The sequence below is a fragment of the Myotis lucifugus genome, unplaced genomic scaffold (assembly GCF_000147115.1).
Source record: "Myotis lucifugus unplaced genomic scaffold, Myoluc2.0 scaffold_445, whole genome shotgun sequence".
In the NCBI taxonomy this organism is placed as follows: domain Eukaryota; kingdom Metazoa; phylum Chordata; class Mammalia; order Chiroptera; family Vespertilionidae; genus Myotis; species Myotis lucifugus.
In genome coordinates this window covers 65,753-93,091 of record NW_005871493.1, presented here as the reverse complement: position 1 = coordinate 93,091, position 27,339 = coordinate 65,753, and the positions used below count along the sequence as shown (strand labels likewise).

The 27,339-nt window shown below is 37.8% G+C and overlaps 1 protein-coding gene across 1 annotated transcript in view; it reads left to right on the top strand.

Moving 5' to 3' along the window:
- The first annotated feature begins 12,465 nt into the window (after nt 1–12,465).
- XPO7 (exportin 7) overlaps nt 12,466–27,339 on the top strand; it is a 37,571-nt gene continuing 22,697 nt past the window's right edge. Inside the window, exons 1-10 of the mRNA XM_023744279.1 lie at nt 12,466–12,628; nt 14,954–15,047; nt 15,611–15,777; nt 16,851–16,916; nt 19,782–19,886; nt 21,903–22,068; nt 22,655–22,728; nt 24,303–24,422; nt 25,768–25,914; nt 26,653–26,825. Of these exons, the coding sequence (XP_023600047.1) occupies nt 21,954–22,068; nt 22,655–22,728; nt 24,303–24,422; nt 25,768–25,914; nt 26,653–26,825 (629 nt within the window). The 5' untranslated portion in view covers nt 12,466–12,628; nt 14,954–15,047; nt 15,611–15,777; ... (1 more) ...; nt 19,782–19,886; nt 21,903–21,953. The remainder of the gene's footprint in view (nt 12,629–14,953; nt 15,048–15,610; nt 15,778–16,850; nt 16,917–19,781; nt 19,887–21,902; nt 22,069–22,654; nt 22,729–24,302; nt 24,423–25,767; nt 25,915–26,652; nt 26,826–27,339) is intronic.

Genomic DNA, 27,339 nt, shown 5'->3' with positions numbered 1-27,339 from the left:
TTAAATACTTACCAGGCCAGTTGCACTTATTTGGCTAGCTTATTAACAAAACTAAGTATAAGTGCTTTTTTTAGTCATTGTAAAACATAATATGATCTTTGTGTAGTGATTGGTGGCCTCAGATAATTGGTGATTGTGTTTGATAGCTTTCTTTGCTTTCTCATATACAAATCAGTTTCAAATGGCACTTTTAATATTTTAATATGACTCTGCCCAAAATACCCTCAATACTCTAAAGTTTGAATTTTGTACCAAACTGATATTAAGAACATAAAATTAAGTTGATAAATACATACTGGCCCAACAGTATCTCTCTATAGTGTAACTTTATTTTAATAATAAAGAACTCAAAAGCAAATAGTTCTTGGAAACCAGGACTAAATGAGGTGAAAGTTTATACAACTCGCACATTTTGGCTCCTTTAATACTTAACCAATAGGCTATCACTTTCTGCCCTTTAGAAGTCAATTGTTTGATCATGCTTGCTGTGTGGTTAAAATCATTATTAACTTTGTAAGGAAAAAATCTGAGAACAGCAGTAGACAGTATATTCCAATTTAAATTGTTAGAGATGTGGCTTAACACTTTTAACAGGAGTATTGAACAATTATAGGATTGTACAGATGTGCTTTTAAAAACAAGGTTTCAGGGCAATGGTAATATAGCAGAGAAGTTTATTTACACATATGATTGTTTCAAACTGCAAATTCGTGTTCCCAAGTGTCTGTGTGTTGGCTTCCGTTCCTAAGAACTAAAGAACGTCAGTTGTCAAAATGAAAGGGTCTACCGAATGCTTAACACAAACAGATGAAAATTCCTGCTTGGCCTCCATGGTCTGCTCTCTTACCATTTTGCCTTGGTCTTTTAATACTGTCAGCATGACAGAATCAAGTTTCATAAAAGGCATTGCAGAGACAAACTTCTTTTACCAAGAAAGTAGAGGTGACAAAAACCAACTTTATTGTTTTATTTTTTCTAGTTGGAACCCCATAGGGTACAAAAATGTTATGCCTAAAGCTTATTACAGCCTTTAAATGCAGTATTAATATCAAAGTCATCCTTTAATGTTGCACAACTGCCTTTATCTTTAGAATGTTAGCTTTAAATGATTATGCAGATCTATAGAAAAACTTTCCAAAGTTTAAGGTGAGTTAGTTGAGAGCTTTTCTGTGAACTTCAACATGGATTAAGGTGAAAACTTCTTAACATAAGAACTCTCACCCAGGTATTCTGCCCTGGATGGCATCAGGCATCTTGGTGATGCCTTTCGTGCGTGACTTGTCCCTCGGGCCACTTTGCTTGGACAGGGCCTGGCTCCTCTGGATGAATAGCACACAGTTGTCATCTCCCTTCACCACCCTCCCGGGGATCCCTGATGTCCCTCTCCTGTTTTGTAGTTCTTTCCTGCATCCCATGCTTACCTTTTTATGAGATTGCTCCTATTTTGGTGTGAAGCACGGGTGTAGATTCTTGTGGCCTTCCATACCTGAAATAGCTTGATTAGTTCTTGGCCTGCGTATAGCATTCTGTGTTGATCATTTTCCTTCAGAATCTTGCAGACATTGATTGTTATGTTGGCTTATTTTCAGTGTTGCTTTTGTGTTGTCCAGAGCCATCTGATCTCTCATCATTTATGTGTTACCTGGCTTAGATTTTATTTTTGTTTTTTGTCCCAGTACAGCTTATAGAATCTTCTTTTTGTCCCTCAGGTTTCTGAGGTTTCACAGTAAGAGCCTGAGTGTGACTTGATTTTCATCTATTGTGCTAAAAGCATTCGGTAGACAACTTTCTGATATTTTGTCTCCTCTATTGTATTTTTAATTTCTGAGATCTCTTTTATGTTTTTTAAATGTGTATGTTGTTATTGTTGTTTCCTTTTTTGTTTTGTTTTTTCTTTTCAGAGCTTCTTATTATTCCACTGTTGTAATATGTTTTCTTATCTTTTGGTGAGGTTAATATTCCCCCTCCCCCCAATTTATTTTTTTATTTTTTCAAGTTTCCTTCTTCCTGCAGTTTCTCTTTGCTCCTGGTAGGTTGCTTTTGGTGTGTTTGTTTAGATTCAAATTGTTAAAAGATAAGCTGAAGCATATTAAAAAAAAATTTGATGTTTATTTGAGCAAATATCTATTTCAATTGGGCAGCATCCAGTCTGGCAGATAGAAAGCTCTGTAGAGCTGTGTAAAACGAAAGACAGACGGAAGAGCAGGAACAAGGAAGTTGTACTAGGCAAAAAGGAAGGTTGGTTAGTGTCAAGTTACTTTCCTGATTGACTGGTTTATGGTTCCATTTCTGGGAGAGCTGAAACTAAGTGTCTCAGTTTGGTGACATGGGGGTTGGCATAAGCAATTTCATTTTGGGTCTGTTGTCTTGTTTTTAACACTATCTTGCATATTAAAGGCTTTCTTCAGATTCCTGGTAATCCTTGATTATTTGCTTAAAATCAAGATTAAGAGACTACAAAGCTGATTGGAAACTCTGAAGTATGGGGGTGAGGCTTGCCTGTTTGAGGCATCAAGCAGATAAGTAGGGTAATAGGACTGTGCCATTTATTGGGTAACCCCTATGTTAGTGCATCTTTTTTAGGTGTTTCCTTTATGACTAATGAGACTCTCAGGGGAAAATCTTCCAAACTCCTGTCTAGATAATAGTCTAGACCCGGGCATTTCTGGGTGGAAGGAACAGAGTAAGGAGAGACTCGGCAGCATGGGATGCTCACGTGGCCACTTAATCAACCTGTTAGCTTATATGATGTCCACATCCTCAAGTGTGCTTTTGACTGCTGTGGTGAATCCCAGGCCAGAGAAAGTGGGACAGCCATTCAGAGGCGTAGAGTAAGGGAAGATATCTGGGCATCTGCTTCTCAAAAATACTTTCACCCTGTTTTTCTTTGCTTTGGTCACCCCACTTCACCTTAACACCTGAGCATGGAGTGTAAATCAGGTTGATTTTCCCCACCACTGGCAAGGGATTTGGCTTTCTTGAGTCAGTTAAGTCAGTTACTACTGATTTTTCTGGATTCTAAAATTTTGTTGCTATTGACCCCTCTCCTGTCATTATCCTTGTGGGTTTATGACTTTTAAAGAAATTCCTTTAGTGTTGTCTCAGTTAAGTTTGGGAGGGAACAAAATTAGATGTGTGGTCAGTGTGTCATTTTAACAGAGTCCTTTTAGAAGCTTGTTAAGAGTTAGACTTACCTATTTTTGCAAAATATCTTAATGCAGCTCCTACTGTGTGCCAGACACCAAAGCACACTTTTGTCCTTACATGTATGTGTGCATTAGTGCTCATGACCTAAAATCACAATACATAATCAACATAAATAGCAATTTAAGCAGACATTTGAGTCAGTTGTGCAAGAATTCGAGTATTATGGCTCTAACTGATAAATTCAGTGGTTAGAGCATCAACGTTCGATTCCTGGTCAGGAGCAGGTACCTGGGTTGCAGGTTCAATCTCTGGCCCTGGTTGGGGTGAGAGCAGAAGGTAACTGATCAATGTGTCTCTCACATCCGTGTTTCTGTCTCTCTCCACCTTTCACTTTCTTTCTAGAAAAAAAAAAAATCAATGGAAAATAATATTATTGGGTAACAACTGACCAAAAATAACAAAGAATTTTAGTATTATGGACATTAATATGAAAGTTATATAAGTTAACAAATACCTGTTTGAACAATGCCTGTAATAGTGGCAATATAATCAATTTCTGTGGGGAAATATGTACTAAATACCACCTAGTGATGCCAGAAATACAATTGATCCTCATTATTCTTGGTGATTGTGTTCTATAAAGTTGTCAAGGAATACTGAATTAGCAAATACTGAACCATTGCCTAGAGCAGTAGTTCTCAACCTTCTGGCCCTTTAAATACAGTTCCTCATGTTGTGACCCAACCATAAAATTATTTTCGTTGCTACTTCATAACTGTAATGTTGCTACTGTTATGAATCATAATGTAAATATCTGATATGCAGGATGGTCTTAGGCGACCCCTGTGAAAGCGTCGTTCGACCGCCAAAGGGGTCACGACCCACAGGTTGAGAATCGCTGGCCTAGAGGATATACTGGGTTAGGTTCCTGCCAACCTCTGGTCATAACATTTTCATCAACTAAACTACAACCTTGCCTTATTTAATATTCCTGAATGAAGCTTATCTGATGTATTTCCACATAGCCTTCTTGTTTCTAGGAACACTAGACAGCACTTCAGCACCATGCTTGGAGGCCATTTTTTTTTAAATATATATTTTTATTGATTTCAGAGAGGAAGGGAGAGGGAGAGAAAGATAGAAACATCAATGATGAGAGAGAATCATTGATTGGCTGCCTCCTGCACGCCCCCTACTGGGGATCGAGCCCACAACCCATGCAGGTGCCCTTGACCGGAATTGAACCTGGGACCCTTCAGTCCACAGGCCAACGTTGGAGGCCATTTTAAACAGCGAAATTGGCAACGAAAAGCACAAAATCATAAAAGCATGGCACTAAATAAAACACAGAAGGATACTTAGACTAGTATGGTATGAGGCCTAAAACGAAAAGGCAAAGCTTTGCCTTGTTGTACCACAGCTGGGAATGTGTGTGTCAGGCTCCTCAAGCTTTTCACCATTCTGTGCATGTCCACAAATGACCACAATATTGCTGCAAGTATTGACTTTGGGGTTACAAATAAATTTTAGCAAGTAGGTAAATTTACAGATAAGGAATTATCCAAGAATAAGGATCAATTGTATATTGTATCCCCAACCCTCTAGCCCTACAGGGAAAGGCATTTATAAACCCTCTAGAAGAAACTGTGGATTCTTATACGCATTTATGTTGTTCTCCAGTTTTTAGTAGCCAATGTAATCGATAACAGCCAGTAATAAAGTCAGTAATTAACACTTTACATACGTTGCCTCATTGACTTTTCCAACCTTGTGAAGTAGATGTTATTTCTATTTAAAAGAAATGAATGCTAGGTTGAAAGATTTGAGTAATTAATCATATTTCCACAGCTAGTAAATAGAGGAGTAGGGATTTGTCTGACATCTGAGGTCTTAACTATTACACTGTACTGACCCTCCACTCCAAAGAAATCCTGTTCCTGCTGCTGGGTCACTAAAGTTGTGAGTAAGCTGCTATGCTACAGTGAGTGTTGCCTGATTTATTTTTTAGTGTGATTCTCTCTTCTAAAAATTTGCCCTATTGTTTTCATGATTATTTTAATTTTGCTTGTCTTTAAATCTGATTTACTTATATAATTAAAGTAGGAAGAACGGTATATTGCAGTCATAGCATTTTAGAATTGGGGGTGTCTTTTAAAAACAATATAATAATACCCATTTATTTTACACATGAGAGAACTGAAGCTCAAGGAAATTAACTTGCCCAAAGTCACCCAGTTAATTACTAAGACCAGTATCCAATTGCTTAATTCTCCATCTAATTCTTTTCTCTGCCTAAATTTTATGTAGCCCCTTGTACTCAAAAGTTCACATTTGGCACAAAGTTAGTACCCAAAGTTAAGCCAAAGTCTGTTGTACTGCCATATGCTCACTGTTTAACTTTGACTTCCCGGAGTGAACCACTGGTTTGAGACAAAATTCCATTCAAGCGAGAAACTCAGATGTCTGCAGTGTCCAGGTGCTTAGGGACTGTGGTGACCTAGAGCAGCCTGCCCAGAGCACTGCCTTAGTGTCATCTCATTAGTGACACTCGAAAATGCAGGTCCAGTATTATAAGATCTTCTCATTTTTAATGGGAAGCTAGAAAACCAGGTGTTAATATGAAATATTGGTAACTATGTTAAACTTTAAATCCAAAGTTTTAAACCAGATGAAAAACAGAAACGGACCAGTTTGAGGCCACCAGTTTGACACCAGTGCTTCAGAAAATTCAGCTTTCACTACAGCTTGTATTTCTCTGCATCACTAATGACTATGAGAAGGGACCAAAACCAGTTTCTAGGGACATGTTAAGTGAAACTGTTGAATTAAATTTATAAGTCAATAAACCACTAAGTGACCAGGCATAGTTAGTCTGGCAGTATATGTGTTTACATGTGTCTTGGTTGCCTATTACCCACAATGCAAAATCATGTGTTTATTACAAATTAGAATTGATTAGTAGTTTGAAAGGTGAATTTTGCAGTCTCATATGTTCGCAGACTTGCCATCCTTATCTAATGCATGCAAGGCTCTTGCATAGCATTATCACTTGCCAAAAATATGTGTTTTATCTTGTTTTACAGCAATACACATTACACAGCATCTGCAACCAAAAAGTTTTACTCACCCTCTTAGTACTCTCAGAAACAGAATGTCCCTAAATGCATCCAAAAGTCCTACCTTATTTATTTATTGAGAAAATAATGGGACTTGTGGTTCTAAACATTCTAAATCTAAAGTGCAGTGTTGGTTATTGATGAACTTCTTTTCCAAAGTATCAGAAAGAAATAGATGAGAGTAAATACCTGGGGAATGTGGGGAAAACGGTGGCATTCATTCATCCATCTGTTTTTTAAAGCTTCTTATTGAAATAAAATATACAGAAAAATACACTAATTATAAATGTACAATTAATGGATTGTGAAACCAGCACGCAGATTAAGAAATGAAATATTGCCCTAGCTGGTTTGGCTCAGTGGATAGAGCATCAGCCTGGAGACTGAAGGGTCCTGGGTTCAATTCGGTCAAGGGCACATGCCTGGGTTGTGGGCTGGATCGGGGGGGAGGCAGCTGATCAATGATTCTCTCTCATCATTGATGTTTCTATTTCCCTTTCCCTTCCTCTCTGAAATCAATAAAAATATATTTTTAAAAAATGAAATATTGCCCTAGCTGGTTTGGCTCAGTGGATAGAGCGTCGGCCTGCGGACTCAAGGGTCCTGGGTTCGATTCCAGTCAAGGGCATGTACCTTGGTTGCGGGCACATCCCCAGTGGGGAGTGTGCAGGAGGCGGCTGATCAATGTTTCTCTCCCATCGATGTTTCTCAATCTCTATCCCTCTCCCTTCCTCTCTGTAAAAAATCAATAAAATATTTTTTTTTTTAAAAATGAAATATTTATTCATACTACTATGATGGCTTTCTGTTTGGGAACTATTACATTTAGTGCTGCCATGAACATTCTTGTACATGTTTTTTTGGTGAATTTAGCAAATACATCTACCAGGTGTGTAACTGGGAGTGGAATGGTTGGGTCATAGGGTATCCATATGTTTAGCTTTCATAGATGGCTGCCAGTTTTCCAATGTGTTTGAACCAACTCAGACTCCGCTAGTAGTGTATGAGTTCCAGTTTCTTAGCCACTTGATCTGGGCATTTTCATTTTAGTCATTCTAATGGATAGCTCATTGTGGTTTGAGTTTCCATTTCCTGATGATAGTTGAGCTGAAGCACCTTTCATTTGTTGTTGGGCATTCGGATATTCTCCTGCAAAGTAGAGATTCAAATCTTGTGCACTGGCTTCGTAAACTTTTTTCTTTAACTTTTAAAAATAAACAGTTTGTATATGTAAGCATTCTCATTCAGAGAGCCATCTACTTTCCCCCTCTGGCCCCACTGCAGTAACATCCTAGAGATCTAATATATGTATAAAACCAAAATAGCTTTGACCTACAAGATTGCTGTCTAGATTACTTGATAAACAAGAGGGAACTTTGCATGGAATGTTATTTTCAGGCCCTTTAAACCATCAACATTTATTAATGGTAACAAAGAACAAAATAAAAGTGGTAATAAACAGGCATATTTTTTAAAAATTTAGCCTTTTGCCTTTTTGGTTTTATGAATTCTGATTGGAAACAGAGTAAGTTGTTAATTAGAGTTACTTTAGAAGAAGAATGTAACTTAAATTTGCTCAATCTGTATACAGTTGTTGGGTGTGTTTTTTCCTGCTTATAAGTAGTATATGGTTGTGATAAAAAATTACGGAAATATATATAACATAAAAATTAAGTCTCCCATAATCTCACCTCCAGAGATAATTGTTTGGTTTGTATTCATCCACATTTTCATCTATGAATTTGATAACATATATCACACATGATATACTCTACATACTGTTTTGCCACTTTTTTTTTAACCTCTCAATAATTATTGTTACTGAATTTTTAGGAGTTTTAGTATATCACCTTTTAAACATTACTTGTAGATCTTTAACATGCTTTGTTTTCTGACAGGTTCAGTATACATCTTTTAATTTATTTAACACAGTGTTCTCTAGAACACAGAAAAATTCCAACTAAAGATCTAAATTGATGGAGTTTATAAACAGATTGAAAATGGCTTGATTTTATTTCCCAGCAATTCTTTTTATATTTAAGGCATCCTAATCATGAAAATTCAGCTATTAGATTGGTAATTCTACTCTATACTCTTCATGAGAACTTCTCTGGGTTGAGCCTGCCTTTACACTTTGTGGCTTCTGATCATTCCAGGTGGTTCCGGCAGATGTGCCCTGCAGAGCACCTGCACAGTCACTAGCCATCCAAGGATTGTGCTTGTTTTCTAGTTCAGTAGTTGGCATTAGTGGGAATGTCATCAAATCCTTTTTCAAAGAAAGTAGCCTCGTCTCTTGTAAACCTCCAAGTGGATATTTTTTAAAGCAGTGAGACTAATTTTTTTTTTTAATTGTTCAAAAGTTTGTAATGGTCTTTATTATCCATGAAAGAGTGAGATCATGTGGTATTTTTCCTTCATTGACTGGCTTATTTCACTTAGCATAATGCTCTCCAGTTCCATCATGCTGTTGCAAATGGTAAGAGTTCCTTCCTTTTTACAGCAGCATAGTATTCCATCGTGTAGATGTACCACAGTTTTCTAATCCATTCATCTACTGATGGGCACTTAGGCTGTTTCCAGATCTTAGCTATGGTGAATTGTGCTGCTATGAACATATGGGTGCACATATCCTTTCTGATTGGTGTTTCTGGTTTCTTGGGATATATTCCTAGAAGTGGGATCACAGGGTCAAATGGGAGTTCCATTTCCAGCTTTTTGAGGAAACTCCATACTGTCTTCCATAGTGGCTGCACCAGTCTGCATTCCCACCAGCAGTGCACGAGTGTTCCTTTTTCTCCACATCCTCTCCAGCACTTGTCGTTTGTTGATTTGTTGCAGTGAGACTAATTTAAAAGTATATACTGTTAGGCTGTTTTAGAAAGCATGTTTTACAAATTAATAAAAATAAATTCCAAGGTATTCTACTTTGTGGGATAGTATATAGCATCTAATGTACAAACAAAATTTTCATTTTCTTCTAATCTAGAGGCAGCTCTTCAGATAAATCATTATATTCTGAGGTTCATAGTCTGAACTGGTAGCACCTTATATTGAAAAGAGAATAATTGAGCTACATTTTCTCTATCCGGGTTTAAAAGACTGTATTAAAAATAATGTTGCTAAACATTGAGGAAGATATATTCTCTTTTTTAAAAAATATATTTTTATTGATTTCAGAGAGGAAGGAATAAGGAGAGAGAGATAGAAACATCAATGATGAGAGAGAATCATTGACTGGCTGCCTCCTGCAAAGCCCCCTACTGGGGATTGAGCCTGCAACCCAGTCATGTGCCCTTGACTGGAATCGAACCCAGGACTCTTTAGTCTACAAGCTGATGCTCTATCCACTGAGCCAAACCAGCTAGGGCAAGAAGATATGTTCTCTTAATACCTTCATTGTAACTATTGCTGGTGAATCGTGTGGTCTAGGCTTGGGGGTTTGATCGCCTTGCGTTTTTTACTAAAGCAATACTTTGTTAGTTGAAGATTGCCTTCCAGTTCTGTGAAGTATTTCACCCCAACCCAACGGACTTTTCTGTTGCAGTGGGACCAGATGGAAGCTTCTCTGTGGATTATAGGTTTGGCCATCTCAGGAATAGAAAATAGGCATTTTTCTCTGGGGGCTTCTGTGTGACTGAACTAGCATCATGTGGTAGCCATCCTTAATAAGACATGGTGAATGGGAGGAGGTTTCATACAGGTGTGACCAAGCAAAAGGGGAAGATGCTGGGTTTGTATCGTTGCTACCCTAAATGTAAGGTACTAGTCTTAATAGCTAATCAAATAAGATAAATTATTTTATTCTGTGACCAGAAAAAGGTGATTCAGAATAATCTATTAGGTTTACTTTGGGAACATGAGGATCCAAAACAAAATAATGTAAATGTCTCAGCCCCTCCTTCTATGGGGAGTATGGGCAAATATAATGACTCTCAACCCTGTGGATTTTAGATGTTTCTACTAATTGGGAAAACAAAATTGTTCCCTATTTGTTCTTCTGGAAACAAAGAAGTAAAAGCTCTAGTTCTCCAAACTGTTTGTGTAAATAGTCAAATTACTTTTGTTTTTTAAACATTCTTGTTTCCTGAGCTGAAAACTCATTACCAGACTTACCCTGCAGTATGTTTTTTCTCTGCTAAATTAAAGCAAAACAACAACAAAATGCCCACCATAACCTGCATGTCTGTTGTTAGCAGTAAGGAACTACTGGTGACAGATGCTTAGCCGTTATGTGAACAACTTTGTTGTAATGAACATAAACAAGAGTTGCACTGGAGGTGCTACCAGGAACTGATTGATCAGACTTTAAGGATATCATTATACCTTAAGCAGCAGGACTGTTTAGGGAATCTGCTCGGGGTGTGGTGGCTGTGGAGGTTATGAGGCTGCTGCTAATACCCAATACCAGATTTTACAGCTGTCTTCCCATTTAGTTAAAATAGTTCTTCCCTTTTAGTTAAAATAATGTGTTTCCTTTCTTTTAAGTGAACCATTTTATAGGTGGAGGGAGGAAAAACTTGCCTGCTAGGTTGAAACAAAAACTTTGCAAGGGAGATTTAATCCCTTGCTTAGATGTGGGAATTTATAATTAAACTGATTTGTCGGTAGGGTCTTGGACCAATATTGGCAAGCAGATCACTGCCTTTCATATGTGTTTTATGGAATATTTGTAATTAATTCTTTGTGTTTATAAGCTATGTGAAAAAAATCCAGATACTACTTACAGAGTTTTATTCCTTGAGATCTTTGCAAGCACAGTTTTCTCTGTGCTTCTGAATTGAAGAGGAATTAAGTGTAAGTCAGAGAGGAACCAATTAAACACAGGCCTAGTCAGAGCCGAGATGTTGTGAAGGGTGATTGGTTTGTTTTATTGTTTTGCTGTGTTCTTAGGGGTCGGGGGACTCTCTGAAGTGAAACTGGTGATCTTGGAGTGTCAGTATTTGTCTTTCTGGTTTTCTTTAGGTTAATGTTTGAAATTTATTAATCATGTTGAGTAAAATAGGTATCCTGCCCTAAGAGCTTTCCTGCTTAGTGGGAAAACTGATTTATAGTCACAGCCTAGTGAAATAACGTGGTAATAAGTCTTGGGCAGACTGTGGCTGTGCAATATTATTTTAGGCTATTCACCCAGGTTGGTTTGTTAAAATATTTTTTTTCTTATCAGAATTGTCAATTCTAGTAGTGAGATTCTTCGAACTGTTTAAACCACATCGTGCTTGCTACTGTAGAAAATAGGCATAGATTCCTTTTTAAAGTCCAAACCATTCCTTTAAACACTAACAGATGTTTTTGCATCCTCTCTAGTTAGGGCAGGGTGATATTAAGTCAACTCTTACTAGTTCTTTCCTCTGCTTTTTAACACCGCATTAAGTGGAAGTAGATTTGTGTCCCTCTGGGGTTTGACCAAAGCACACGCCCATCCCCTTCCTGCTTGTTTGGAACTGGTTCAAGATTTGGAGAGAAGGGTTTATTCGGGGGCGTTCCCCTTGTCTTATCTCTGTGTGAGCATATGCGAGGGTTGAATTTATTTTGACCCTGCCATTTAAATTTGGAACCGAAGCAGGAGTTTAAAGTACAACAGAAAAGACTCCTGGCTGCGGAACTTTAGCCATGAGGGACCCAGGGAGGAAGGTGCGTATGTACATACATTCTGAAGTTTTCTTAGAGCAGTTGGTATCTGTATGCATGCACATAACTGTAAGCTAATAACTACTTGGCAAAGGGAAAATATGTAAAACTATGTAAAGATATATGTGACATTTATAGTATGTGTTTATGTGCCTCATTTTACAGCAGTGACTCTAGTATTCATAATTTTGGCAAATACTAAATTTTTATTTGAAAGCTTTTGGGTAAAGCTTAGGAGAATGGGTATTTTCAAGGAAAAAAGGTATCATTTGTGATTGCTTTTTAACAGTAACTGAAAAAAATATATAGATTGATTAGGCATTCTATCATTTTGTCTTCTAAAGCATCAAATAAAGAGCTATAAATTATATATATATGTGTGTGTGTGTGTGTGTGTGTATTATATATTATATATTATATATTATATATTATATATTATATACTATTAGATAAAGGTCACCTGGCTTCTCCTCAGAATTGAGAAGCAAGTCTCTCTTCATTGATTATTTCTTTTTGTCCAGTAATTTCAAGTATGGTTTCTTGCTTATATAGTAGGCTGTACTGATTTCTTTCTTGATGATCTTTTCCAGAGCCTGGCCCAGTTAGAGAATCTGTGCAAACAGCTGTATGAAACCACAGATACAACCACTCGGCTCCAGGCAGAGAAAGCCTTGGTTGAATTCACCAACAGCCCCGATTGCCTGAGCAAGTGCCAGCTACTCCTCGAAAGAGGAAGTGTACGTAAGATTTGAAAAATCCTAAAGGATAACATGTTTAAGAAAATACATTCTTGTTTAGGGGTGGATTGGGATTCTTCTAGGTGCCTTTGCCTCCTTAATTTTACTTTTAAAAAGCACCATACCTGCCAGATTAGCCAAAAAAAAAGAAGAAGAAGAAGGAAGGCCATATAGCCTCTTCAGTCAAATTTCATTGAACATACCGAACATATATATTTTGTCCTGTCATTTTTTATGTTGTCTAGTTCCTGGGACTCCTTTTCTGTTTTTTACTCTTAAGTACTACCTCCTTGCAAAGAAGAAAGGGCTGTATATAAATGACTTCTTATCCACAAAGTCCATGTCACCTTACAAGTTCCCCAGTTTGTTTTCCTCCTCTGTGCTATAGCTGCTGCTTCTTGCCTTAGAAATATAGGGGAAATGGTCTTGACAATGAAAATTATTGGAAGTTACAGTTTTAAAAATGGAATTAGAACCTCTTCCAGCTAAAAATGGCAGTGCAGTGATCAAAATAATACTTTTAATGAGACATAGTTTGATAAATATTTTTGGCAAGAAGGGGGTTTGAGGAAGGGTAAAAATCCAACCATCATGAAAGGGCATTGAGAGAGTCAGAATCCCAACCAGACTTAGCAGCTAGTACTATACTTAAGACTGGAAGGAAATGTGAAAAGAACGAAAGAAACTAATTTGTTGAGAGGGTAGAATTCTGGGTGACTCCATTTTTACATTTTCATTAGTAGTGTTACAGTATTATTCAGTAAACAGAACAAATTACAGTCTAAAAATTATCCTTCAGTAGTTGGAGAAGCTAACTCTTTTTGCAAGTATCTGAAGGTTACAGAGTCATGGTCAGAGATTGCATGGTGCTCTGTTCTGTTTTCATATGTAGTGTTTTATATATTTCCTTTCAGTCACTTGATCTTAGGATTGACCCACTTAGATTTGTACTGTGGAAGATGCACAACTAGCTTTTCCACTTGACTCCCTCTCTGACACTATGCTAACTGGAGACGCTCCTACTGACAGTGAGCAGGCTGCAGTAGAACAGGAACTCTGCAATACTAAAAACACTTCATCATAGTGGATTCTTCCCTGTTAATCTATATTGACTTCTTAGTGACTTAACAGATTTATTGGAATTATGTGTAGAGACCGTTTGCATGTTTTGTAGTGTATAGTATACACCATGTTACAGTAGCCTCTCTTACATTATTAGTGATTTGACACACCCACTCTAATCAGTTTAAAACATGTTCAGGGGTGTTGAATAAAAGTCACATGTCAAAGTCACTTTTATAGATTTTTTTCTTAAGCTTAAATTTTTTTTATAACTGGTGGTATAATATAATGCCTGTAGATAGCCTACTGTCTTAAGGACTTTTAGTTTTATAGACAGTTTTCCTTGATCCTTGATTAAATTATTTTAATGGTTCTGGGTCTGTCTCTGTTTATGACGTTATGTTATACAGTCACATGGAGGAATTCGCACATGGCTCCTTCTTGCACATTATGATCAGATAGATAATTCTGATTCTGTATAAGGTTAAAATTCATTAAAATCCACACTTGAGAATATGATAATGCTACTCCATTTCTGTGGCCATAATTTCTCTTTCTCATAAATAATTGTAATGAATTTACTTTAAAACTAGCATATATTCTCCAAAGCTGTAGCTGATTGATAGCTGTGCTGGTGAAAAGACATACTAGTAATTTGGGGGTTAACTGTACAGTATAATGTGGATATTGGAGTATTGGAGATACTGGATTCAGTTTGATCAGGCCTTTTACTTACTTTTCTTTCTTTCTTTCTTTCTTTCTTCCTTTCTTTCTTTCTTTCCTTATATCTTTCTTTCTTTCTTTCTACCATACTAAATAAATATCTTGAGGTGACTTTGGGAATATTTTGGGAATATTTTTGAGGTGAAACTTTTTGAGACATCACTTTAACAAGGCTATTGATGGGAGGAGAGTTCTTGGTTTAAATGAAAAGAGATTCGTCTTCTGAAAACCTTAATACCTTTCTGAAAAGATCCCTTCTCCCATGTGCCCCCTTGAAGTAATGGAAATACTGGATTCAGTTTGATCAGGCCATTTACTTGATCTTGCCCCTTGTTCCTGACTGAAATCAGCCAAATTGAGCACATGCTATATTGGCCTCTTTTTCTTAGAATGATAGACGCTCTAAAATCTAGAAGATTTAATATAGCAAAACAATTTTTTCTTGAATCTGAGCACATATCTCCAAATGAAAAAATCTTATGACTGACTAACTCAATAAAATCTAATTCGACGTTTCCCTCCACCCCCCTCTTTTCACAGTCATCGTACTCCCAGTTACTGGCAGCTACATGCCTTACAAAGCTTGTATCACGCACAAACAACCCTCTACCATTGGAGCAACGAATAGATATTCGTAAGTAAAGAATTGTCTATTCTCTCTTAAAGAAATTAGTTTGCTTAGTAACGTGCTGGTGGTAATAGTTAAATTTATATTGCTTGTTTGATAATGTCCTGAAATTGCTAAGCATACAGAATATCTGGAATCTAGGTTTCCCCCCACCCCCAGAATTTTGAGCTTATGAAAGTGAAGAGGGCCCAGAATAACTACTTCTAAATAAGCCTAAGTAACCCCTTTTGTTGTCAGAAGGTTTCTTTAATTCAGTCTTTACTGCCACTAATAACTGAGAAAAACATTGTTAAGGATTTTGAATTCTGTGCAGACTGTGTGATTTAACCATCTAGGAGTAGATTCAAGGCTGCCATACTTCGGGTTCTTCATTGTGACAAGTATAACATTCTCAATTAGAAAGCCTAGTCATCTTACACTCAAAGTCCCATTTCTCAGTAGCATGAAGAAGTAAGGGAGTTTAGAGTCAATCGCATAATTTTGCCATTTCTTGGACATTTAGTACATTTAAAGATGTATGCCCTTCCCTGACAAAGCCTTATGTCATGTGGATTGTTTTTGCTTTATAGGGAACTATGTGCTCAACTACCTTGCCACTCGGCCAAAGTTGGCTACTTTCGTGACACAAGCACTTATTCAGTTGTATGCCAGAATCACAAAGCTGGGCTGGTTTGACTGTCAGAAGGATGACTATGTCTTCAGAAATGCAATCACAGACGTCACAAGGTTTTTACAGGTATGATGTATATATTTAATGTAATAAGAATGGGAGAAGCAACATGCATATACTTACTTATATACAGTTCTACTCTCTAGAAAGTACACAAAATAGAATTATTTGATATGTTCTTGTCTGTGTCTTTTTTACCCTTAATGTGTCTTGGCTTTGTATGTTTACATCAGCACAAACAAACCCTCCTTCATTCTTTCTAATGCCTACATACTATTCTGATCTAAAATACCATACTTTAATTAACTGATCTCTTAGGGGTAGGCATTAAGTTTGCTTCTATATTTGACTGTTAAATAAACACTTCAATGACTATCCAAATAGGTAGGTAGGTAGGTAGGTAGGTAGGTAGGTAGGTAGGTAGGTAGGTAGATCAATTTACATATATATCTATCTTGTCATACTTTGAATAAGTGTATAGGGATTATTGGAATTATTCAAGCAAACGGATATGTGTATTTTGGCTTTTAAAGATATTTCCAAATCGCCCCCCAAAATAGTTTCTTCCTCCAACAATTAGAAGGTGCCTATTTCCCTGTGCCTCCACCCTGAGAGCTCAGCTGTTGTATTTTTCCAATTTAATAGGTAAAAAGAATTGGTATCTCAGCATTTGAGTTATGAATGGGACAGAACAATTTCTCATAGGTTAATTTACTACTTAATTTTTGTTTTTCTATGAACTTCCTGCTTATATCTTATGTACATTTTTAAGTCGGCTTCTTTGCCTTTTTCTTGTTGTATACAGTTTCTTTGAAAATTGTTACACATTCATTTGTAATTTATCTTAAGTGTGTTTTGCCACTTTCTCTCTTTATAATGAGCGTGGTATAATGCTTACGGTTATTTTTAAATTATGAAAGGTTTCAATTTTGATGAAGTCAGATTCAGCAGTCTTTCTTATGGCAGTTAGGTTTTATGTCCTGCAAAGCAGCAGTTTTGAACTACAGTTCCTTGCTACCTTGTCTAGGCAGTGTTAATAGCAACCTATGATTCTGTCATTTCCAAAGTGTGACTGCATTTCCAGTGCTGAAATCAAGCTGCACACACCAACTCTTCCTTTTTTTTTTTTTTAAAACCAGGATAGTGTTGAATACTGCATCATTGGCGTCACAATTTTATCTCAGCTAACCAATGAAATTAATCAAGTAAGTGCTACAGCCTTCCTCATTGAAGTAAGTGCCATATTTTTCTTAGTATTGGTGTTTTCTGCTCTGTGTGGGATGATCGTTTTGGCAGTTGTGTGCTTTCGCGGTAAGTGATTAATGCCCTTTTGAAACAAAATAATTGCATTGGGTTTTCCTCTGTAAGTACAACCTGCCTCGCTCTTCTTGTCGTGGTCCCCTTCTGTCTCCAGAATATTTTACCCCATCTCAGCTTTCCTCACTGGTATTAATGTTCACTATTAGAGATACGAGCAATGGTCCTAAGTCAAAAGCTTAATGAAATAGTTTATTTATTTATTTATTTATTTATATTATTTTTTTATTTTTTGAAATAGTTTATTTATTAATGAAAAAGAATGAGTTTTAAAAAAGGAATCACAAAAGTGGAACCAGCATCATTTGTGTGCCCCTTCTGCTGCATACATTAATACATGTTTATAATCATTTAAAAATAAGTTACCACGTCCGATTATTAAAGATTTTGCTGGCAATCTTTTCAGAATGCATAAAACATTCTACTAAATAACAAACGTTTTAAATAGTCGTTGATGATACAGATCACTACAGAGGAAACACCAGTGGCTTTCTTTTGCTCTGGCTGTTATTTTTTCAGTCATTTACTTTTGTATCCAGCTAAAATTTATAATTACTGAACAGGCCAGTATTAATATTAGTTATAATATCTCACCCTTCAGTTGTCAGCTAATAATTACATTGGCATCACTTTTGCTGTTGCTCATAATTGTACAGACATTTTTATTAACCCATGAGAGTTTTAACTGTATTGTTACTATTATAAATACACTTGCTTAGCCTATTAAAATCTGGAGGCTGTACATGTTCTCTGTCACATAGAATCCTCATTGTGGTCGATAATTATCAAAATAATAATAGCTTATACCTTTGAGTGATTTTACTGTGTGATAGGCGCTATTCTGAGCACTTTACTTGTATTAACTTATTTCATTCTCACAATAGTCCTAGAAAGATACTGTGGTTATCCCATTTTCTAGAAAAGGAAACTGAGGCTAAATAATTTGTCTAAGGCAGTGGTTCTCAACCTTCTGGCCCTTTAAATACAGTTCCTCATGTTGTGACCCAATCATAAAATTATTTTCGTTGCTACTTCATAACTGTAATGTTGCTACTGTTATGAATCGTAATGTAAATATCTGATATGCATGATGGTCTTAGGCAACCCCTGTGAAAGGGCCGTTCGACCGCCAAAGGGGTCGCGACCCACAGGTTGAGAACCGCTGGTCTAAGGTGTCACAGTTAGCAGGCAACAGTATCTGAATTCAAATCCACAGTCTTATTCCAAAGACTGTGCTTTAATAACTTTTTAAAAATATATATTTTTATTGATTTCAGAGAGGAAGGGAGAGAGAGAGAAACATCAATGATGAAAGAGAATATCATTGATCGGCTGCCTCCTGCACGCCCCTCACTGGGGACTGAGCCCACAACCTGGGCATGTGCCCTTGAGCAGAATCGAACGCGGGACCCTTCAGTCTGCAGGCCAACACTCCATCCACTGAGCCAAACCAGCTAGGGCTAACTACTTGTTTAACTACTGTTACCTTTGTAGTCAGAAAGCGAGCATTAACTAAGTGCAGAGATTGTGGGATTCATGTTCTCTCTTGTGAAGCTTGGCCTCACAAAATACATCAGTGTTGGTATAAAAAACACTTAAATTTTACTTGTCTTTCTTAAGAAAACAATAGAAATGTGTGTAACATACTTAATGTAATTATTCTTGGTATTAGGATCAGCATAATAGGTTATATGTGTTATAGGATGTATAATCCAGCAGTAGCTTATTTATCTAGGACACTTATGCTAACACAGTGACATTGAAGCTGGAAATGAGGAATATTTTGAACCTCTATATAACTTAATTTGCTGTGGGGCTTTTTAGTTAGGGGGTTGTCATATTCAAATCAGAAAGTGTATTTCTGTTACCATTCCTATCTGAGCTTAGAAATAAAATCAGGAGGGCCCATAACTTGGCTGTCTGTCAGAAATCTTGCCTCATTATTCTTTAATGTCCCAAAAGCAAAATGAGCTTCCTCTTGGATGAATTGGTCAGTGCATAGAAAGATTTAAGCTTTCTGGTGGAAAAAATGCCCTGACAACCTTAACATTTTTTTATTCCTCTTATTGAGTACCACCTACTTATTGAGTAGTGGCAGGAATAGAGGACATACTAAAGAAGTAAAAGATTTAATCCTTAACCACAAAAACCTTTAAAATGTGGCTGAAAAGACGAAAAAGAGGAATAAGTGAACAATACAACCATTTAATTAAAGTGTTCACTCCTGGGGTCTGGACTCCACGTAGAAACAAATAGGTTAGAGAAGGAGGAAAGTATTTGCAGGCTGTTGTCATTCATCTGAAGTCCATGGCTGCTGGTTAATGACTGTTTTGGGAAATTCTGCAGTAACTTCAGCCCAGTGGATTGTTTACCAAAACCCAAGCCATGCTACTATGTGTTTTTGAAACTAAACCACAGGGCAACATAATAGTAATTTTTAGCAGTATCTGCCAAAAATTTGTTAAATTTTACCTAGGTGTAGCGGAAATTAAAACTTTGCAATGGAGATCTTCATTCCTCCTTCTGTCTTCCCTCTGTAAACCTTGGAGACATGATATTCTGGCTGTTAGCAGCTTATTGTCCTTTGCATCCTCTCACTTTATATGATTTTATAGTAATTTAAGTGTTTAAAATGTATTTTGTATTTATGTTGCTTTTATTGGAAATCTTTCTACTTTATTTGAAGTCTGCATGAAAAAAAAAATTTCTTTCCATTTAATTCTAAAACCTGCATTGTTTATTTTTCTACACAGGCAGACACCACCCATCCTTTAACCAAGCACAGAAAAATTGCCTCTTCTTTCCGAGATTCATCATTATTTGACATCTTCACACTTTCCTGCAATTTACTAAAACAGGTGAGATGGTAGGCTGGATCCTGCTTCCCTGTTTATTTTGAAAGGGTGACAGATGAGTGACCCCATAGTATTTATGCATCTCTTTAATCACCATCAACACCTCTCACATAATACCCCTCTCCAAGATGCTGAAGAAACTTGCCAGCCTGAGCACTGGTGTTGGAGAAAGGATTATGATTCCCTACGGAAGAGCAGTGAGAGAATGTTATCCTATGCTCCTATCTTCAAGGAATCAAGTTTACCACAAAGTTTGAGATTCTGTTGTTTGTTCTTTTTATACCCACATAAAATTTTCCTGTGTGGAGCAAAGGCATGTTAACTGTAGTGCTCTGAGAGCAGGCGCAGACGACATTGTTAGCACACTAAAACTCTGACTCCCTGTCCCCTGCTGAGCTAAAAGCAGCCAATAAACAAGCAACATCTGTAAGGAAAAGCAGATTTTGGAATTTTAACATCCATTTAGATTTCATAACCTGAAGGGGTAGACAGTATCACATAAGGAAATTACCTGTTTTAAAATAGAATAGTTGGTGTTTCCATTCATTTATTGATAGAGTTGAACTAAGAAATGTTAACTTACATGTTCTACACATTTATAACAATGTTTGGCTGCTTTGTCCCTATAGAAAGATAAATGGGATTAGTCTCTGGCTCTTTGTTCATTTGGGGGACTTGGGGGTTTTGTGTTCTAATTCTCATTTTCCAGTATATCCAGTTTTAGTTTTATTATTATTTGTTGTTATTGTTAATCCTCACCCGAGGATTGATTTTTAGGGAGAATGGAAGAGAGAGGGAAAGACAGAGAGAAACATCAGTGTGAGAGAAACACATCAATTAGTTGCTTCCTGCACGAGCCCTAACCAGGGCCCGGGCCGGGGAGGAGCCTGCAACTGAGGTGCGTGCCATTAACCGGAATTGAACCCGGGACCCTTTGGTCTGCAGGCTGATGCTCTATCCACTGAGCCAAACTGGCTAGGGCCAAGTTTTAGTTTTAGAAACAAGTTTGGATTCTTTGTCATTCCACTTAATGATGTCCATCTTTTTCCTCAATTTCCCGCTTATCTCGGAATTCCCAGACAGTCCTCAGGTTGGGTGAGCTGCCCCAAAAAAACTGTTGTACCCCTAGAGGGGAAAAGCTTTTGAGAAAACTTAAGGTTTGAATCCTCCTCACTGATACTATCAAAAACAACTAGCTTCCTGCCGGTGTGGCTCAGTGGTTGAGCATGGACCTGTGAACCAGGAGGTCATGGTTCAATTCCCAGTCAGGGCACATTCCTGTATTGCAGGCTCGATCCCCAGTGTGTGGCGTACAGGAGGCAGCCGATCAATGATTCTCTCATCATTGTTGCTTCTGTCTCTCTCCCTTTCCCTTCCTCTCTGAAATCAATAAAAATATATTAAAAAAATAAAAACAATTAGCCAGCTCTCACCGAGTTCATAGCTGGTATGAACTTTGAACATGAGAATCTCAGGAGCTATGGACCAGTATTGAGCTACATACAGGCAGGTAAACTGCCAGTGAATAAATAAAATTAAGTGGTGATTTGTTTTAGGTTTGGTTTGAAAGATTTTTGTTGATTCTGACGATGGTAATATTAAAAAGAGGAAGGAAGGTAGGACAGGATATAAAACTTACTAGAACTCCCTCCCAGAATGTAATTCTAGCCCAGCCTAGACATAGCTAGAATTTCACATGCAAATGAAGTAACCACACATATTGCTTCAGGATTCCCTGTGGCCACCATGTCTACATGGAAAGAATAAGTGTCAAAGGGGGGATTTCTTTAAATACTGGCTTCATGTTTTATGGTAAATGTGTTGTAATAGTAATGAGGAGCTAGGGTTTTCATCGTGGCATTAAGGTAATAGAAGTGCAGCATCTTGTGGCAAGGGAAACATCACTTTTCTGTGTTGAAATGTAGTCCTCCCTTTCTGGCTCAACAGCCTGCTTGTGAGTCTAGTAGCAAGCTTGGAAGAGGAGTGGTTGCTTGGGGCTCATTATGGTAATTTTTACAGGCTTCTGGAAAGAATCTAAACTTGAATGATGAAAGTCAACATGGTTTGCTCATGCAACTGCTCAAACTCACTCATAACTGCCTAAACTTTGATTTCATCGGCACATCTACTGATGAGTCCTCAGATGACCTGTGCACAGTACAGATTCCCACCAGCTGGAGATCAGGTAAGAGCATCGCCCCACCTGAAACAGGCTGCTGCTCAGCTCTGCGCAGTATCTGTAGGATGGTCTACAGGACCCCTGGCGTCCCTGTTTATTGTACAAGAGCATTTATCATTTCAGCATCTGTCTTTATAAAGTGAGGGAAGGTTCTTGGAGACCTTATGGATCGCCCAGCCTGGAAGAACTCTTAATTACTGACCAGTGTGACTTTGACCTTCTTACATTAACCACCTAGAGACTTCCATTAGGTTATTCATTTGAGGTAATGTCTAGCTTTAAAAACAAAATCAAGCAAGAGAACATGTGCTTATGTTTGTATGTTCCTAAGGATAAAAATTCTTGCTATGAACAGAGTCCTATTGTCTTAAGTTTCTGAGAATCAGAAGAATGAATCTATTTCTCAGAAGAGCTAAAAACTACGCCTTAAAAAGGAAAACAAAAAGCCCTTATTAGCTTATCACTTTCAAAGGACATAAGCAGCGTGTAAGTGAAGAAAGCTGGAAGATATGCTCCCAAACGTAGTGCCAGCACTCAGCCAGTGGCAGTGTGCAGACATGCTCAGTGAAGTGCTTTTGTGTCTTTCTTTCAGCATTCTTAGATTCTTCAACTCTGCAGCTGTTTTTTGACCTGTATCATTCCATCCCTCCTACATTTTCACCTCTGGTGAGTCAGTTTCTAAAGCAAACCTATTTCTGGAAAATAGCAATGGTGAATGAGCCTTATGTTCACTTTGTTGTACAAAATCATAGAACTAACGCATGGAAATACTAGGGTTCGTTATCTAGCCAAGGTCAAACTTATAGCTTAAAAGTTCTTGCAATAAAGTCTTAATTATTTTAAAATTATTCCTGTTTAATGACAAATTGCTGCAGATGTCAAGCTCTTTTGGTCTCATCTTTACTTTTTACCTCAAATTGTCAAGCTGAAGGTTGTCCTGACTGAGAAGTTTTAAAAATCCCTCAAACATAAGTGATAAATGGAAGCTGTAATAAGAAGGCAAATTTGCATACTTATTTCTAAATAGCATTTGAAAGCTTTTGGGAATGATGCATTTCTCCTTTAAAGCAATAAACTCCTCAAATCACAGAATTCATTTAAGTCCTAAAAATCACAGAACTCATTCAAGTCCTAAAAGATGTTGGCCTGGTATTTCAGATGGTTGGGGTAAAATACCATTGTGCAAAACATAAAGAAGACACAGTATAGGAATGGGTGTTTGGTGTAGTGTTTCTACAGTGGACTACTTTCCTGGTCATTGTACTTTTCCAAATTAATGTAGACCTTTCTTTGCTTTAGCGAAATATGAAATCAGTGTTGTTTGTATCAAGTTAGGAAAAGGTAATATACTCAATAAGGGTAATTAATGAAAAGACTATTTATAAAGGTGTGGGCCAAATGAAGGGAATCTAACAAGAGGTGATGACTGTACCCCCTGGGGTGAGCAGTTGTGGGAAGCTTCAAGGGGCAAGGTAGGAGCTCAGGAGAAGCTGAAGCTGTGGCCTAGGGCAAGGCTGTACAGCAGAGGTAGAGACTGCCAACCATGGGCCAGCAGGAGGTGGCACTTCTTTCCTCCTGCCCTGATCTCCTTGCTGGTACTTTCCAATGGTTGAAGCCAACTAGAAGCAAGAGGGCAAGGGAGCTGGGCTGCTGTTAGTCACAGAGGTCAGCCTCCCAGGGAACAGCAGGGTGGTGAAGGGTAGAAAATAGATCTGGTTGGGCAGAGAGTATAAATACCTCGCACAGTAGGGAAAGGGTAAAATGCTTTCAGCATAAACGCTGGTTTTTTCATGGCCCAGATATTTCATTGTAGCACTACATACAAAGCCTGATTAGCCAAAGGGTCTTAATAAAACAGAAAAAACAAAATCTAAAACTTTATTTAAACTATGAATTGCCTGGTGTTTTCAAGCCTTAAATATGTATGTTAACAAGAATGAAGGAAGCCATTGGGGTGGTCAGAGAATATGCCTAAGTTTAGGAATTTCCATAGTGTGAATTTAAGTAGTTGTTATGATCAGATTGGATGTAATGCTCTTTTTTTTTCTTTTAATAAAGTTGTTTTAGATATCGTAAGCTGTATCCTCTTTGATCTTTCTATATTATAATTGTAGCAGGGGTTGAAAGAACAGAATTAGAGGCATATGTAAAGAAGAATATTATAGGAGTGGAAAAGATCATGAAAATAGCTGGACAATCTTTTTAATATGAGCTGTGTTTGGGTTGTGCCCTGTTTTTAGGTATTATCTTGCTTAGTACAGATCGCCTCCGTTAGAAGATCCCTGTTTAACAATGCAGAGAGGGCCAAGTTTCTCTCTCATCTTGTTGATGGTGTTAAACGAATACTGGAAAATCCACAGGTAAAATTTGAGGATTTGTTTTTATTTGAATAAATATATGATTGCTATCTATATATGTATATGTGATATATATGATTCTGTGTATGTGTGTGTGTGTGCGCGCGCGCGCGCGCGCATGTGCACGCACCTATCTGTTACAAGTCAGAAGGATCCCTTTGCTCAGGAAAATAAGGTTAGAGCTAGAGTCATTTCCCCCCAAGAAATTAAGAATTTAAATTTGTTTTTGTTTCCATTTTTTTGAATGTACGTTGTTTATTTAACTACTAGAGGCCCAGTGCACGAGAATCGTGCACTTGGTGTGGGGGGGGGGGTCCCTCAGCCTAGCCTGCACCCTCTCGCAGTCAGGAAGCCCTTGGGGGATGTCCTACTGACAACTTAGGCCTATGGGGAGCAGGCCTAAGCTGGTGGTTGGACATCCTTAGTGCTGCCACAGCTGTGCTCACCAGCCATGAGCCCAGTTTCCCACCAGGGGATAGCTCCTGCATTGAGCGTCTGCCCCCTGATGGTCAGTGCACGTCACAGCAACTGGTCATTCCACCGTTTGGTCGGTTTACATATTAACCTTTTATTATATAGGATATATAACAGCTTTTAGGTGGGAAGGGAGAGATTTCTCATTCAAATATTGTTCCATAACTCAGTAGTCCTTTTTGTCTTTTTCAGTCCCCAAGATTTTGTAAACACCTATTTTTTTTAAAGTATCACTTCTCTACACTAGGACATATCATAAAAACAGTTCATAGTTCATTCATTCAACAAATTTTATGAAACACCTACCATGTACCAGGGATACCGTGGTGACCAAAACAAGGTCTGTCCCCCTATGCCAATAGAGGAAGACATATATAAGGAAAATAAATATGCTGGTATTATATGAAAATAAATCAAAAGTTTGATATAAGTATAAAATATATAAACATAGGAATAGATAAATGTATTTTTTATTATTAAATGTTTAAATATATAAAACATTTGCATAACTTTGCTGCTGTGGTTTATTGTACTTGATAAATTTGACAGATGTGAGGATGAAAATTTCTTTTATCTTTCTTTTAATTGATGAGAAGCAAGCAGACTAGTTACACCTTAGATCACGCCCTTTTTTTTTTGCCATTTATCAGCTTTACAACCTTAGGGCCATAGTGTGATCCTTCCGGCTTCCGTTTTAGACTCTGTCAGTTGAGGCTAATGCCACAGGTGAATGTTTGAACATTACACAGACGTGTCCTGAATGAGGATTCGCGTCTTACAAGTTTAAGTAGATTCCCCCTCCCCTGAAGCCATCCCTGTCATTCAGAGTGAGTGAGTCGCATTTCACATTCTATTCCCCCTGTGCTGCCCCTAGAGCTTGTCAGACCCGAACAACTACCACGAGTTTTGCAGACTGCTGGCCCGACTGAAGAGTAACTATCAACTGGGAGAACTAGTCAAGGTGGAGAACTACCCTGAGGTCATCCGATTGATAGCTAACTTCACGGTGACCAGCTTACAGGTTTGTCTTTGGTAGCTTGGCTCTTTCTTCCTAGACATTGGAACCGCTTCTCTTGTTCTCTGGGTTTAGCCTTCTAAGAATATTTTTTTTTCCCCCTTGGCAAAAGTGAATTATAAATACATGTATGGTAACCTTGCAGAGTAATTACTGTGGTCGTCTACTCAATGTGTATTACAAAAGTGCAAGGAGTATTGGGAGAAGAACATGTGGTCATTGCAAGGCAAAGAGAATCCCCTCAGAATCACACACACACCCAATAGGCAAGAGTGGAACAGGGAACTAGACAGAAGAGTAAAGGGTGAGTCAATGCCCTCTCTTATTCATGTAGTATAGGGCTCTGGCTCTCAAACGGTATGGCTTGCATCAAAATCACCTGAGGAGCTTAATGAAAAAGGCAGGTGCTTGGATCTTACCCCCATAATTTCTGGTTCACTAGGTTCAGGGTGGAGGCCTGGTGTCTCTATTTCTAACATGCTCTCTAAGTGATTCTCATGCATACTAATGTTTGAGACCCACTTATGCAAGGTTTTTGTTGTGGCAAGGTTTACTCATCCAGCATAGAACAGCTCTTCTCATTAGATGCATAGTCTCTGACTAGTTGCCATACACAGAACAAAGCCCATAAAAGATTCTCATCTTTTTTTTTAAAGTCTTTATCCTTTGTGTCGAGTGGCATGGGACTAGTGTATTGTGTACAAAAATAAGAAGTATGCCTCCTGCTCTTTTGGTTTTCCTTAGCACTGGGAATTTGCCCCAAATAGTGTGCACTATCTCCTGAGCCTATGGCAGCGTCTGGCAGCCTCTGTGCCATATGTGAAAGCCACAGAGCCCCATATGCTGGAAACTTATACTCCTGAAGTCACCAAAGCCTACATTACATCCCGTTTGGAGTCTGTGCACATCATACTGAGGTAAGGACATTGGGACAACCTTCCCCCAGTAGCCTGGTGTTAGACTTGCCAGAGATCAGACACCCCATTGGCAAAAAAAATTTGATAGGAGTCTTTGATAGGAGTATTTGATAAGAGTCTTATTGGAGCTGATTCTGTTAATGGTCATTCTTTTATGTCAGCAGAATAGCATAACATCTGAAAGAATAGTCTTTAACATCCTATTCGTGTCCTATTATTGCCATCGGTAGCAATATCTTTGAATACAAAACATAATGTTTGTCCTTGCCACTGATTTTCCTTAAATAGGAGAGAAACATTTATAGACTATAGATTATAAGAATTATAATGTGTAAGTTATAGGTGCTTAATGTGAACTCCTAAAATATTAAATAGATAAAAGGGATTACACAATTCAGAGTTGACTAGAAGAAATAAGAATTCTAGGCAACTGATCACTGATTGTATTACATTAACACATGGTTTCTGTCTACCCTGTTAACTGTACCAGAAACATATAGCTAAAGGAATGTCA